Raw genomic sequence first — 16179 nt, 5'->3', positions numbered from 1 at the left:
TTTTTCCCCAACTCTGGTAAAAAGCAAAGAGTATATCCACAGAGTCCGATACATCGTCGTTGAGTTGAAAAAAAAGAAACGATGAAAAAGAGTACAAAAAATATAAAAAAATAACACGGGCACAGCACAACGTACCGAGGGACATGAAATAAGTCAGACGTTATCGCACGAGAGTGGGGGAGGGGGTAGAAAAAAAATAAAAGTCCAAAGGAAGAGCATGAAAAATACATAAAACACGTGTTATTAATTTAAATAATTGTTTTTAAGCACATTTCAAGATCACGGATAGAATACAGGAGTACCAAGTTACCGTTAAACGAAATATGCATATACCACGGTACGCTTAATCCCCCGGAAGAGAGTGGGAGCAAGCAATGGGGTTATGGAGGGTATACGCTTGGAAATGGATAATCCGTTCACCCAGGGGGGGTTCGTGGGAGTGGAGGTCGTCTAGCTGTTCCGTAACAAAGTTTGCGTTGGCAGAAATAGCACACGAATTTTATCGGAGATTGCATTGGCGATTGTGCAAGTTATAGCCAGAAGAGATGCCGATTGGGGGATATGTGTAGTGGTTGAATCGCGGCCCTAACGCGCTCTTTCACACGAAAATCCCTCTCTCTGTGCTATTTTTTTTTTCATTTCGTTTTTCAAAGCAATGCAATTTATATGAAGCGAATGACCTATAACCATAACACTCGTCATTTGTATCTATGACCGTTGCGGTTCGTCCCGCTCGACGTTTTGAATCGTGTTTTTTTAACGATTTTTTCCCTCATGCATTCACATATCATTCAAATGATTTTACAGGCGGCGGAATTGATGGTGCACACTTACTCAAATTCAAAAACATGCAAATATATTGTTGTAGTAATAAAAAGGAGCGGAGGAGGATAGGCGACGTTCAATACCATTCTTTTTGGCGATTCTCGGTGGAGGGAAAGATAATCGTGGGGAGAGCGAGGAATTTAATTTCACGCTCCCTCGGAAAACCAAACGATTTTCCTCCCGGCGTTTCAAAACCCTAACCTCTTTGGGTCACCAGCCGCGCGTACCTCGACACAGCATCCCTGTATGAATTGAGAAAAGGAAGAGTATGGCGAAGGGTTGGAGGGTCCACCACAAGTTGCGGTTCTCGAGTCCCCCTCGGTTCACTCTCGTTCGTTTTACATTCGCCCTCATGGTGTGACACTTGCTGTTCGTAATTTGACTGCATCCCTTTTCTCCGTATTTTCAACTTCCCACGTCAATTTGGGATAACTACCAGCATTCTACTTCTCTATGACTTCTTGAATAGTCCATTCCGAAAAAGATATTCTGTGTACAAATAGAGGTGAAATGCAAAAGCGTCTTATTATTTTTCCTCTTCAATTGTATGAGGCTAACAATTAGCTGGGGATTTTTTCTTTTTTTTAGTTCGTTTGTCTCCTTTGCTCTACAATCAACACATTGGGGATAGAATGTTCAGTCGCGTACGGAAAATTTAATGAAAAATCCTAGCACTTTATTTGAGACATTCTATTGGAGTTGGATTGGAATTGTATAAGGAAAGTCTATTTGTTTATCGCGCTGATTCTATTGAATATTATGGAACTTTCACGTGCGTTTTTCAATAAATATTTGTTCATAGACAAAAGTATATAGGTGTTGATTTTTCTATATAATTCATTCGATTCGGATTACTTCTGTAAGGGTTGTTAAACAAGAATTTTACAATTTTTTTGCTAGGATTTTATTATGAGAAAAAATTAAAAATTTATGCCCAAAATTTCAAATATCTCTTAACAAAATGACAGCATAAAATTTCACAATCTTTAGTAGAATTGGGGCAAAAAAAATATAATATTTTTATAGAACTCCAATAGAATTTCGTAAAGAAGGCTCTAGATTGTTCTATTAAGGATGTCCTAGTATCTTTGACAGTTTGGTACAGGCCGCACTATAAATTCATGATGAAGATTGATTGCTTATAAATGATCTATAAAAAATGCTGATATTTTCAAAAATCGCACTTTTTAAATTATTTCATTAATCTTCCTTCAAAAGTAAACTTTCTAATTTTTCTCAGATTTTTAAAATGTTGTTTAACGATTCAAATTTAGACCTACGATATTTAAATAATAAAACCATTGTAAAATTTTCCTAAACAAAGTCAAATGGGGCTCAAACCAAAGGTCTGATGTTCGACTATAAAAGAAAAGAATTTCACTGGAGAAAAAACAGCCAAAGTACTTGGATATCCTTAAATTCTTTTATCCATACAGGCTGAAGGACCTCGAGAGATGGCCGGTCGCAAGCTTCTTCTGACGAATGTCGTTAAAAATCATACAATAACAATAAAGATGGCATGACAGCAATTTTTATTTTACGAGAATAAATGCTTCCTACTCGGTTTTATCATTTATTTGGAATAGTATTAAAAATAGAGAGCCATTTTTCTAAACGCTACTTAAAGCTACCATTAAGCAATATATGAACGGGATGGTAAAGTAGTTCCACCATCTGGAAAGCTCTTTATGGGGCATTCAAAAGTTTGGTATTTTTTTCTTCTCTTTTTTTCACTCCACCTCAGTAATTTTTTTCCTTTATGACAGAGTTCCTCACTCGAAATGAATGTTCTTTCTGGCTTCAAAGTTTCCGTACAGTGGGGAAAGTGCCGTTAAAGCGACGAGTTCGACTAGAGTTTGCCGAAAAATGCCACGCAGCATGAATACGTCACTGTAAGATGTATCGTCTTTGAAAACTTATATCTTCATTAAACATTTTTCTTCACTCCTCCCTTCGTGGATAATTTGTCTGCAGTCTCTATCGTCGGTTCATTTCCCCCCCTGCCACTGTATTCAATTGTGATTTATGTACGTATATTATTATCCCCCACCTATACACCACGAATAATATACCTATGGGCAAAAGCGATGCCGAGGTTTCCGGGCAGGTGCCGTAATTTGATCGCCTAATGGAACGTATAGATGGCGACCAATAAATCATACGAGCAAAAGTAGCGGGACCAGACGATGATATTGGTGCGAGAGTGAAGCGATCCCTCGGGTGCTTGACGGCGTACCAATTTTCACGCAATCCTCTGCAAACCGTATAGCTAACCACCATCTCTCTCCACCTTTCAATGAAAAACATATATTTATCATCCCTTCAAAAACTGAAAACTGGGTATACCGATGCTGATTGCCAGAATAATTGATGGAGAAAAAAACAATGGACAGAATCAACAGTTTTGACGGAGACTATCTCTCGCATAAGTACACGAAGAAAAAATAGAGACAAATTTTCGAACAAATTAGTAGTACCGCGACGTATTACGCGAGACTTCACTTTGGTGAACACAGAAATTTTTGATCGGGTCTCAGTCTTGAAAGACACAGTGTCTCCTCTCATTATGACTCAGAGATGATTTATCTCGTTTCTGTCTCAAGTTTTTTGTGCTTTAGGCCCGGAAATTTCGGCTGAAAATATTTAACAGAGTTTGGCATTTTCATTCGATTGTAGATATTCGCATTGGATGATTCATCAACACCTCAATCGAACAGAACTGAAGATAAATGTTAAAAAAAATTTGAAACCTTACAGTTTATTCTACAGTATGTATATTGTCGAATTCGACAAACCAATTAACACATATACATATTTCATTTCGTTTTGTACAATAATATCCGAGGGTTCTAGGAAGGTTTCGTATTTTCCGTTCTATTATTATTCGCTCTATCACTTTTGGTCCAATTTGTATTCGTCCAATGGTACTCTTCGTTCAAATTTTATTGCTCTAATGAAAGTTTATGTCCGATTTTGTTGTCGGTCAGCACTTTGTGCTACTTTATTCGTCCCACAAGTTGAGGACGGATGCAGTGAAATTGACAATTGAGCGACGTAAAATTTGTCTGATCTTATTCACAGAACCATGAAATATTCAACTTCGATTGAGTATAAATAGAACAAATCAATGATTTTGAAGTGAGTTCCCTCAATTCTTCTTTACAGTCCAGTTAATTTTATTTATAGAGAGATATTTAATATTCAATATCATGATATTTCTCAATCGAATTGTACCACAAGATGCGAGTGATTCGGCCACAAGTGATTTTGCACCAAAATCCATTGGGGGTGACGTCATCGGAGAAAACGTTTTTTTTTACAAACATTCACTCTAATCCTACAAGATCATGTTGTAATCAATATTTCATGACTTTTTGTACCCGAATGTTGGGAATTTTGTCTCCAAAAAGTTGCGTACAAAAATCCCTTATTTGTAGCGCGATGCGAGTCAGTACCCCGAGTCCCTAAAAATTCACTGATAGAATGATTCATTCATACCAAACGAGTTTCGTTAACTATTGACGAATGGTGGCGTTAAATATGACCGAATAAATATTCTTTAATAGTTAACGAATGGTTCACTTGAAAGGTGAAAGTCAAGTCAAACAAGACTTCTCAAATATACATTCCTCAACTATTAATGAATGAACATTTGGTGAGACCAAATAGACCCTAGCCTTCAACCAAATCCGATTGTTAACAATAACTAATCCTGTCTATCAGTGTTGATTTGGAGAAAATTCCACTGAAATTCACAAACATTCTTCCTAATTCTACAAGATCGTTCTGTAATCAATATTCCTCAACTGTTTATTTCTGACAGAATATAAAAAAAAATAAAAAAAAAATGAATGAATGAATGAATGAATGATGATTTGAATAGAATTTAAATGTGAAGTGTCAAGAGTCCCTAAAACCTAAAACTCCCCTTTCTCAGCCTGTTCATTGACATATCTAAAAGGATACGTGCGTGATGTATGAATCGTCTTGTAGAATGGGTCAGGCTCATTAAGCTGATGATAAGAACAATAGTATAATGTACGACGGGTGGATGAACACTGCACACCAGAGGGGGGCTAGCTCCAGAAGGCGCGAGCAACTCGGGCTTATTGAAAAGTTTATTCATATTCAGAACTTTATTCCGTAATTTCGAAAGACTCCGCCTTTCTCCCCTTTCCCCCGCAGTTCTATTTCCTCCCCCCCCCCCCCCCCCGCCATTCGCTACATCCACGGTACTCTTTCTGTTTCTCCCGAGTTGCGACGGGAATTCGTGCACTCGACTTTATTCGAGCAGCAATTTAGCAATCATTTCCATATTGCCATCGAGTGAAAATATAGTCCCTCGTAACTTGTTTGTAAAAAAACTGGTAGGGGCATAAAGTGTTGAAATATATTGTGAATGAATTTTTTATGTGTGTTTCAGTGAGGCCAAAATTTGTGAGAGTCATTGAGAAGAACAAAGAGGGGGAGAATTTAACGTCTGGTGTAGTTCTCGGACCAGTTAACGAGGGAACCATGATAACGCTGATTTGTGAGAGCGACGAGGGAAAACCAGTGCCTCTAGTTGAGTGGTACAAAGATGATCAACGAGTAACGGGTGAGTCATTTTGTGTCTCAAGTTTCCAGTAAACTTTTAAGAACGTATCGTTGGGGAAGTTGTTAGTGCTGCCCTGTATGTTAGGATTTCCAAAGTTCTTATTCCCCGTCTTCGCTCAATAATGAAATCAATTGACGACCATTGTTGTGAACGAAGTTGAGGGTGAGTTTCCAACGGGCTTATCGAGGATCATGAATGAACGTGATGAGATTATCAAATGGTTGAACGTGACAAATGTTATATTGAAAAGATGATAAGTAGTTGGTTATGGGAAACAGTCAGTGACTGTTAGTAAAAAGAAGGGGTCGGGGGGGAGGAGATGAAATAAAAAGGGAAGAGAGAAAGGGTAAAAAAGAAAGAATGGAAGAAACATTCCCAGCAGTGCAGCACTTTATGTCCAACGGACCAATTCCAGGGACGTAGCAGATGTAAAAGATTTATGCTCAGTTCACTCCTCATCCCCTCTGGCTACACTGCGTCGCAGTCGTAAAAGCCCTCTGAAATCCCCAAAACGACTGGCTGGTGTTATTCGAGAAAACGTTACTGGGAGACGAGCATTGTAATCTATGATACTGCATCACATTGGATTGAATTATGCCATGTGTTTAATTGCTCACTTCCCTCTGTGCTCTTTATCTGTGTTGGTTCTTTTCAATATTGATGTTGAGCTCTTTCTCTCGCTTATTAATTCATGTGTACTTGCGTCACTTGTCCGTTATCCTCGGTAGTTTATTCATGAAGGATTGTGGCGCTCGTTTGACTGCAATTCCAGTATTTAATCACGAAATGAGGGTGACGAGGATATTGCATTTTTCTCTAGATTGGGTTATGTTCGAATTATAAAAAATTTATGTCTTTGAAAGTTCAACTATTTGTGGCTCTTCTGTGCGGAATCACCGATTTTCCCGCGCAGGAGTATCATGAATGATAAAATGCGAGAATCAATTGGGAATCAACGTCGTTATTTCAGCAAACGGATGAAGGGCATGAACCAGTTCTTGTTTTATCTGGAAGGGTTTTCTTTATTGACATCGTGAGATATTTTTATTTCTGAGATTCTTTTATTCGTAATAGCGTTATAGCATCATAAATTTGCAGTATTGATATCATTCAAGGGGAGGAAACGTACGCTGGAATTCCCCACAAAGCTGAAAAAATGGAAAATGTGGAACTGTGGAATGAAGCGCGAAGAAAAACTTTCGGAATTACTATACAATCCTGGCAATCGGGCAGTGAATTGGTATTTCAGGAATTTTATTTGAAATCAAATTGAGAGGCAATGGATCAATGTTCCTCTTGTGAAATTTGTGAGGTGTTGGTGAAACATTATCAGAAGAAGGGTTAAATTTGATGGCGTTTTAAGGCAATTTGTATACTGTGCACAATTTGCTCATTTTTTATTGCATTTTCCTGGTAATTTTTCATCGATTTTCTTCAGTGAGGTTTAACTCTAAAAGTTTCGCGGTCTCAGTTGCCCTTTCACATCAGATTAACATGAATGATACAGCAGAATAACCGATCAGAAATCAATGCCTTGATTTCGATAAATTGATCAATCATGAATCCATTTCCATTTCATTTGTAAATGCGCCTTTAATAACTTTGTCAAACTTTTCATATTACGATTGGTTTTCCCTGATTTACCGAATTTATAAATGCATTTTTATCAACCAGTAATTACACTGCCAATACTATGTGGCCAAGTAAACAATGATATCGAAAATTTCGTTCAATTTGCAATTATAATATTATTCCCTGGACGGTGATTTTCAAATGAACAGCACCCGCTAAAATTTAAAAAAACAATGTTTCATGGTTTAATCATTCATGAACCTTCATTGTGCTGTTGTAAATTCTTGATTACTTTTTATCCGTTGTTCATCAGTGGTGGCGTACAAAAACCTATTCAGAGTGAATATTTTTGTTGTAATCAATGGACCCACAGTATTCATCAGTTTTTGCTTCGTATGGGTCTTTTGTTGTAATGTTATCAGACATTTTCTTTCATTTCTTCATTCGATTTTTTCAATTGTTAGAACATAGACCGCTTTTTCGTGTAAGGTATTTCGTGCAAACTAAAATAGTGAAAATAGTTCTAAAATAGTGAAAAAATTTGAATTTGGATATTTTTGTAAGCCCTAACCTAACCCTACCTACAAGACAGCAGTTACATCACAATCAGGGAAATTTGCATTCCTCCCAAAAAAAGATGTATTACACCGTTAAAAATTTTCGTCTGCATTTGCCGTGCCAAATTCGAGAATTTTTTATCATGTTTAGTTTCCAGTAAATTTTAGGAAATCGTATATTCTTATAAGTGAAAAATGAAATATTCTACTAATTTTCTTATTAAATGATCTGAAAATCAATAAAATACTATAATTCGATTTTTCAGTTCAATTATTTCGTGAAAATTCGAAAAAATTCGGAAAATTGAGGGAAAAATTGTTAAAATAAAAAAAAAGTATAACGAAAATCGTCAATATAATCGCTGGAGCAATATGGGAGAGGTATAAATTAAATCATGAAACATAGAGAGAGAAAACACTCCGCAGGTCAACCAACTTGAAACAACCGTAAGAATGATTCGTGCGGTATTGGCATGTCTCTGTTGTATTTTAATTAGAAAAACGTCCAATAAAAATAATGCGTCACTGTTAATTGCTGGGAAAAACATCAATCAGTCTAACTAGAAAAATTAGTATTCAAAAATGTTCAAATGCACACTGAAATATTTACTTAAGAATTGAAAATCTTTGCGTTCAGGAATTAAAGCAGGGCTCCAGAACCATTAGACNTTTTCCCCCCCCCCCCCCCCCCAAAATACAGACGAAATATCTTAGAATGCCGCTTGTCAGAGGAGGAACCTCGGCGATACACCCACTCTACTTAAATCACCACTTATGCTCGTCCTTCCCACCACTCCAATCGAGGTTAATTCTTTGGCAGAATTTGGTATAGCTAATAATTCCATCGCCAAAATCCTGTAATAAGGGAAAATGGGGTATTGAATTTTTTCCCCAATTGGCAGTATTGATATCAGATATCGACAATGCATTTCCAAATAGATATGAAATCAGGAATGGATTAGTAACATGAAATGTTCACCGGTTTATTGACCTTCACTACTTAATTTTGTATCATCAATTTTCCTTGCACGAATGATAAAATCCAAGACCCATTTTGGAATGAACATTGTTATTAGTCAGTAATGTGGACTACACTGTTAGAAATTTTTTGAAATTTCATGGAAAATATGATAGTAATTCTAGTGAGAGTGATATTGAATTGGATTAGGTAGAATTGGATTTTAGGTAGAATTCAAGGAAATTCATGGGCTTTCAGTGGAAGTGAGATGGAAATTTCAGAACTTTATTGAATTTTCAATGGGACATGAATATTCAGAAACAAAATGACATGAATCTTCAATTTTGCCCTGAATTATTCAGATTTTTCTGAATTTTCACGGAATAATTCAGTAGCGAAGTGGTAAAAGGAGATAAGTCAATTTTGACTATTGGCCAATTTTCAATCAATATCTCGGAATCTAAGAGAGATAGCAAAATTTTTGTTGTAACCTTTTTTGTGGAGCCGATTGAGTGCTACAACAAATGTAATTAAACCAATTTCGCTATCTCCCTTACATTCGGAAATATTCCTCAAAAACTCAACTGGGAGATAAGTCTACTCATCTCCTTTTACCACTTCACTTCACTACTGAATTTAACTGAAACATCGAGTATTTTATTGATTTTCAGATCATTTGAACCGAAAATTAATGGATTATTCGATTTTTAATGTCGATATTTTCTGAAATTTCCGGGATTTGACACGGAACATTCAGACGAAAATTTTTAACAGTGTAACAGCATCAATTATTTTTCAATTGATCTGCGCTTTTAAAATGTTCCTCTAATTAGCAAAGTTTATTTTATTATCTTTGACCGGTCATTTCTCACTAAACGAACTCTTACGTTAGAGGAAAACTAGTTAAATTCAGTCTATTGTTTTAGAATACCAATTTCATATTTATAGATTTTTCATAAAGTATAAGATGAAATCGCCAATCGCCCTCTCATTTTTTAAAATACGTCACGCCATCAATTAACTTTGAGTGCATTTCCATATTTTCTCCACTGATGACATTCCATTTATCTTGTTCTTAATTGCTTTTCTGCAGTTCCCAAAGTTGGACTATCGAATCGATAATTATATTGCCAAATGACTAAAATGAGCTCCAACCCCAATAAAATAACTGTATTCATAGGGTAAGCTACCTACAACTCTTCATCGTAAAAATTTCCATATTTTCTCCACTGATGACATTCCATTTATCTTGTTCTTAATTGCTTTTCTGCAGTTCCCAAAGTTGGACTATCGAATCCATAATTATATTGCCAAATGACTAAAATGAGCTCCAACCCCAATAAAATGACTGTATTCATAGGGTAAGCTACCTACAACTCTTCATCGTAAAAATTTAACTGACCAATTTCCACTTTACGTGCCATTCGTGAATCATAAAATACAAAAGCCAACGGGTCGTCAACATTCTTGTTTTAAATAATGCATCAACGACGTCAACTTTAAGCTCATCTGCAAAATTTCTTCACTGAAATCATTCCACTCATCTATTTCTTTATTAGCTCTCTCCAATTTCAGAAATTACACTGTTGAATCGATAAGTATGATCTCAACACCATAAAATAGGGTAAACAGAGGCCCTGAAACTGTTCCCCAATTACAGCAATATTGATATGAATCATTAACAAGTAATTTCAAAATGCACGAAATGAGCTTGAACCCTAATAAAAATCCGATAAATCCAGATGATCACTTTTAAACCTTCACTGTTCAATTTCAAACCCCAAATTTTCCCTTCACCGGCTTTTCATAAATAATAAACCCGAAAAATCAATTGGCAATGGTCACTTTTATTTCAGCAACTGGATCAACGGATATCCAGGGGAATGGAATTGGTACAGGAAGCAGTGTGCTGCAACTGCAGGTTAGCCGCAGCGAATTAGGCGCCACTTTTGTCTGCCGAGTCAGCAGTCCAGCGTTGGCAGAGTCCCTCACTGTCGACATCGGACTTGACGTGCACGGTGAGTGATTCAATAGGAGAATTAAACAAAAAACCTCGAATCTGAGGAAAAAAGCCGGCATTTCAGATATTTAAATAGAGAAGAAAGAGAGTGGAAAAGGGAGTTTACAGATGAAGATAGAAGTTATTCTCTCTGACTTGGAAACAATAGACCTTGAGAGAGACACTCAAGTATCGTTTCACCATTCGAATAGGATAAGCTTTCTTTTTTCTCCCTCAAATTTCTCACGATTCAACGACTAACCTGATGTGAAAACCGTGGAAAGAATGGAGGTTGGTTACAAGATGACAAGATCCACAGGAGGGATAAAAGAAAACGACTATCTGTAAAACAGATTTCCTAGTATACGGTAGTAACCCAGTAGTTCAACCTTCCTTTTTACAGCCTCATATATACTCCTTAATCTCCACGATACTTGTACATCCAAGAATGCTTGGCGTGTAACGCGAAACGTCATGCATGCAAAATATTTAAAAAAAAAAAAAGGAAAATAGCTATGATGTAGATGTGGCAGTGCCATTTGCTACGAATGTGACATTCATTTCTCATAAAGTATACAGTCGTATTATTAAAAACGTATGAGAGGAAATCCTCTCTTCACCCACCGTGATATCCTCAAACATCATCCCCAAAATATGCATCACGTAAATTCCACGTAAAATAATAGGTTTGAGGTAATGAAACTTAATTCTGAAACAAGCATTCACCGAGTTTCTACTATTTCACACTATCACCATTAAAATACGTGTGAATGACCGACGGCAGTGGTGTAGTCGTAGCGGCATTTTGACGTTAAATTCCATTGAATCCCTCCTTCGGGTTATAGCTGTTCGTGGCATGGAGACCAACACTTTGAATAAGAATATGACAGGAGGCAGAGGCATAGATAGGAGTAGGCGAGAGAGATACTGTAGAGTATAACGCGTAATCTCAGGGTTGAAAAGCTTTCGCTCTCGTTAAGCGATAATATGGGAGATATGAAACGTTTCGTTCGTGGACGGAATACATTAAGGAAGTCCACTAGGTATGCCTTGAAAGAAAGAAAAAAAATATGAGGGAGACAGTGGGGGATGGAGAGAGGGAAAAATTCGCTGATGGCGCGCACGCTGCAAGCTTACCGAAAAATCTCAACGGTTGTTATAACACCAGGAGTGACTCTTTTTCTTTATCCTCTCATTTTCCCCGTATTTTTTATATCCGATTCTTTTCATTCTCACTTTTTATTTTTTCCTTCAATTCCTCATAGTTTTCGTTTCTCTTTTCCACCTTGGTAAAGCGGTTTATTCTTTCAATTTTATGTCCGCCATTTTTCAATATGTCTCGAGTCAAAAGTAACAGCTCCATTATTTAAAACCATGGTTCACGCAACCGTATCGGAATAGGTTGGGTCCTTTAGCATCATCATCCAACCGTACGTTAGGATATATATGTATTACGGTGAGACTAGTGTGCTTGCCCTCGTTCATCTCTATCAGGACATTTGCTCGTTCCGGGCCGTCGTCTAACTTGAGCTCAGAGAGACACGAAACCGGTGCAAATACGTATGTGAACGCCTACTCCAAATAGCCAGTGGTAGATGCAGTGAGGTATATTTCAAGTACTTCTGGTCAATATAATTCATCGGCACTTGTACCTGAATAGATGAGTTAACTCATGGGGAATTTACTTGTCGAATGTTTAATCTCCGGAAGATAAAAACGGGGTAACTGAGCTCGGCTGGAGTTACAGAGAGGTCGAATCGGAAAAAAGAGTGCTTTCATTTGAGGAGGAAAAACGAGTTGTTTTTGCTCACTATTCCATTATCTCTCTTTTGTTTATTTTTTTCCAGTGAGACCCCTGAAAATGGACGTCACGGGTGTGGTCGGTCATGTGGTTAGTGGTACAAAGATCTTACTGGAGTGCAAAGTGAGTGCAGCAAGACCAGCGGCCAACGTCACCTGGTACAATGGCACTGAGATTCTCTCGGATAATAACGAACGAACTGATGTCTTTGAGACCAAAACTAATGACAACGTGAGTAGAAAAAATAACGAGACGAGTATTTTGAAAAGAGAAAAAATGTAATCTGACCAGTAGGTTGAGAGATATTCACTAGTCCGATTATACTCATCCCCAATCCCATGCTGTAATATCATAACAGTTATAGTCCTATCCAATTTCAACTTTCTCTCTCTTTTGTTTCACTCTCGATTTTTTATCTTGAGTACATCGAGTTTATAAACATGAAAAATTCCAATTATTATCAAGTCTGATAGACATTATCACAAGGATAATTTTGATTTGAAAAAAAATACAATTCAATCGTGCAGTTTTTGAGACATTGAGGATAAAAGATTTTTGAGAATTTGCAGTATCTTAACGAGTGCTCCCAAGCAATTATTACAACTTTAACTTGAAATTTACTATTTTTCCATCAACATTTGTGGACAAAAAAATTGTTAAAAACGGCATATAACTTCATATCTACATGTTTCATGACATTCCACATGATTACCAGGCAAAATTACAATTCGAATAAAAATTAGATTCATTCGGAAGCAAAAATGCTGATTATCTGTTTTTCCCCATTAATTCCACTGAGATTCAATTACTCTCGACGATTATTGATGACATAAGCAGATGAGCAGATGAATTTTGAATGATCAAATGTCAGAGTAATGCAAACATTGTTTCCAAAATTGAATATATTCGGATTCTCACCACTTGCAGAATTCGGATACACCGTTCATATTATAGTCAGTTATTCCATCATTCATTGAACCGTCAAATTAGCTGAGTTTACTTAGGACATAATTAACTGATAATCAACGCTGAAAAGCCAGTTTTACTCAACTGAATGTCCAGTGAACCTGATATTCTCTTCTCTATTACTGCCAACGTAGTTTAGTCATGTAATACTGAGAATTTACCCATTACCGACTCGTTAGAGCACCGCAACGCGCACCCCAAAACCACAATCGTTCTATTTACAACAGTGGAAGAAGAACAAACTGCTGCACCCTCTCTTTTCCAATAGCCCTTGCCACAACGTTAGTAATATATGCACGTTGGGGACGTCTCATTTCATCGATCTTTCATGCATTCTCTGTGTACATAAGGGCATAATAATCCACTGCGGATCATGCAGTTTAATATTAACTGCATGGGCAAGTCCCCCATTTCTTGCTATTCTCTGCCAATTATCACAGAAATATCTCATGTTTGATTTTAATTAACTGATGTCGAAGTTGGCCAATATCAATGCCAGTCCACAATTGCCTCGTTATCTGGTGTGTAATTGAGTTGTATTTGGGAGTAAATTTTTCCGAAACGTTGAATGAGATTCCTTTTCAACAAATAGTACGGCAATGTTTAGCTCTGAATTGGCAACGCTGGAAACCTTATAAATATCGGTATTTATTTTGTTTCTTTTTTCTATTGGTGCGAAGCCGTAGCAATCCATCAATTTCACGTTCCGTCCGTTGTTTCAATAGTATTATACGAGTAACATGTATTACACAAGGTCCTTCAATATTCGAGTACTCGATGAGAAAATTCCATGTTTTATTGGGAAAAAAAGCAATTGTTTCGAATATTGGATGAATTGGCATGAAAAAATAAGTGACTTTGCAATGAATTTCCGAATAGAATTGAGAGTGAGATAAAAACGTCTGTCTGGTATTGGAATTGATCACATCGATCGACATATATTTCGGGTATGCGAAGCGTTAGGAGAATGCGAAAAGGTGTCTGCGACAATGCAAAGCTAACCATTCGAATAAAAATGACGGAGGCCATTTATTCTGACAATACGACAAGGCAATTGGGTAAAAGCCAAAGTTCAAGTCTCTTCGGCCACACGTACTGGCTCTCATCTGCCCGCTAACCCCCGAGCTTTTACCGAACAAACTGTTTGTGGTTACCTGACGGAGTGGTTCGCTGACAATTACAGTTTGAATCGATACCCCCGGGCCAATCTGACAGTATTTCGGAAAGCGAATGGAATGGGGTTTGTCCAGAGGGAAACTTCAGCTTGGACGTGTACACATTGGAACAACCGGAAAACTTCTGAATTACCTGTCGGACTAATTTATTGTATTACTTCGATGGCACAGTGTTAAAAAGATTTGTTTTCAAGTGGAAGGATAACGAAAAAAGAAAAATAACGGGAAGTGGAAGAATCTTATTTATTGATTTACTTACAGAGCGATGGTACATTCGAAACGAGCAGTTATTTCGGTTTTACAACCTCCGAGTACGACAATGGTCAGACATTCAGCTGTTTTGCGGAAAATTCTGTAACAAGAACAGAAGGTGTTAAACCAATGAAAGAAGCCATTACAATGGAGATACTATGTGAGTTTAATGCTCCTCATTGTGTAATTCTCTTATCTTTACTAGAGGTCTGATAAAAATAATGGGATCAACTTATAATTTACCTTTAGTTACAATCTCGTGTAACCAGACGGCAACATTTTAATGAGTTGATATAACAATAAGTTTTGATGAAAAATAATAACATTATTTTGCGAATTCTGAAAATTTGTGTGTGGTGTTCAGCAGCATCGACTTGCACAAGTTGGTCGGGTGTCAGCCGCGACTGTGTGGTATCCGCTGCTGCTTGCTATGCATGAATTTCCAGTTTAATATCCACACCGATTGTGTCACATAGCTCGTGTTAAGATCCATGACAAAATTGACCAAGTTTACCTCTGGTATTGCGCACAAACCCTCATCAATATGCATATCGCATAGTTGGAAAACTAGAAATCATGATAATGGTGTAGCACTTGATTTATTTAAATTGACTATTTCTTTTGCAATATTCACAGATCCACCGATCGTATCCATGCATCCTAAAAACATAACCGTAAACGAAACTGAAGATGTTGTTATGTTCTGTGAATACGATGCGAATCCAGCAACCCTCAAGTCTGTGAAATGGTGAGTATATGGGTGGTTGTTGCGACTTTCATCGCATCTTTCTTTCAACATTTGACATTAAACTCTGGCATATAGGTCACGAAAAGTTTCCACTAACGCGGATGACACTCTGCTCGTAGGACTGAATGCAAATCAAATACTACTGAATATCTACATTTTAGTTTCAGTTGCAGGCTGATAGCCTGCATCACATAAATATTGTAATTCATGAAAGTTTGTGACTCGCTGTGGAAGTGAAGAAATCTCGAACATGGTCGCTAATAATTTCCTTCCGATGCCATCAACTAGTTTTTGAATTATACTCTCCAACTTTCTTTATGACATCATTTTTTTTATTTTATTTCCATTGATTCATTCAAATTTCACAAAGTTACAATGAATGGATCATATTATAAATCATTATTATGGTTCCCTGAATTGTATTGAAATGTCATTCCGACTATTATTAATTATCATTGTCGAAATTTTCTGGTGCTGATGGACGTCAAACTTTTTAATGAATTTAAAAAGCTACGTTAACGTGATTTCCATCTCTCTCTTAGTGGAAAATTCCCTTTTAATTAGCGAAATACCATGGATTATACTGGTATTGAACATTTTCATTTCGAAGTTAAGTGACAGCTGTCTTTCTACACTAGGGGCGTAGTTATTGCGTGATAATATTTTTTACAATTTTTTTTTTTTAAACAAGAGTAAATTTCTGGAAAATTTCAAAATCTCTCCAATTTC

The 16179-nt window shown here is 36.9% G+C and overlaps 1 protein-coding gene across 2 annotated transcripts in view; it reads left to right on the top strand.

Moving 5' to 3' along the window:
- LOC107035824 (hemicentin-1) overlaps positions 1-16179 on the top strand; it is a 77207-nt gene that overhangs the window by 45866 nt on the left and 15162 nt on the right. For both annotated transcript variants that reach the window (XM_029126057.1, XM_029126054.1), the window contains exons 4-8: positions 5249-5422; positions 10366-10527; positions 12356-12540; positions 14712-14862; positions 15339-15450. In XM_029126057.1, the coding sequence (XP_028981890.1) occupies positions 5249-5422; positions 10366-10527; positions 12356-12540; positions 14712-14862; positions 15339-15450 (784 nt within the window). The remainder of the gene's footprint in view (positions 1-5248; positions 5423-10365; positions 10528-12355; positions 12541-14711; positions 14863-15338; positions 15451-16179) is intronic.

The sequence above is a fragment of the Diachasma alloeum genome, unplaced genomic scaffold (assembly GCF_001412515.2).
Source record: "Diachasma alloeum isolate Michigan unplaced genomic scaffold, Dall2.0 Dall_scaffold_00176, whole genome shotgun sequence".
NCBI lineage: Eukaryota > Metazoa > Arthropoda > Insecta > Hymenoptera > Braconidae > Diachasma > Diachasma alloeum.
The sequence above is the reverse complement of the archived record's forward strand: the minus strand, read 5'-3'. Positions and strand labels throughout refer to the sequence as shown.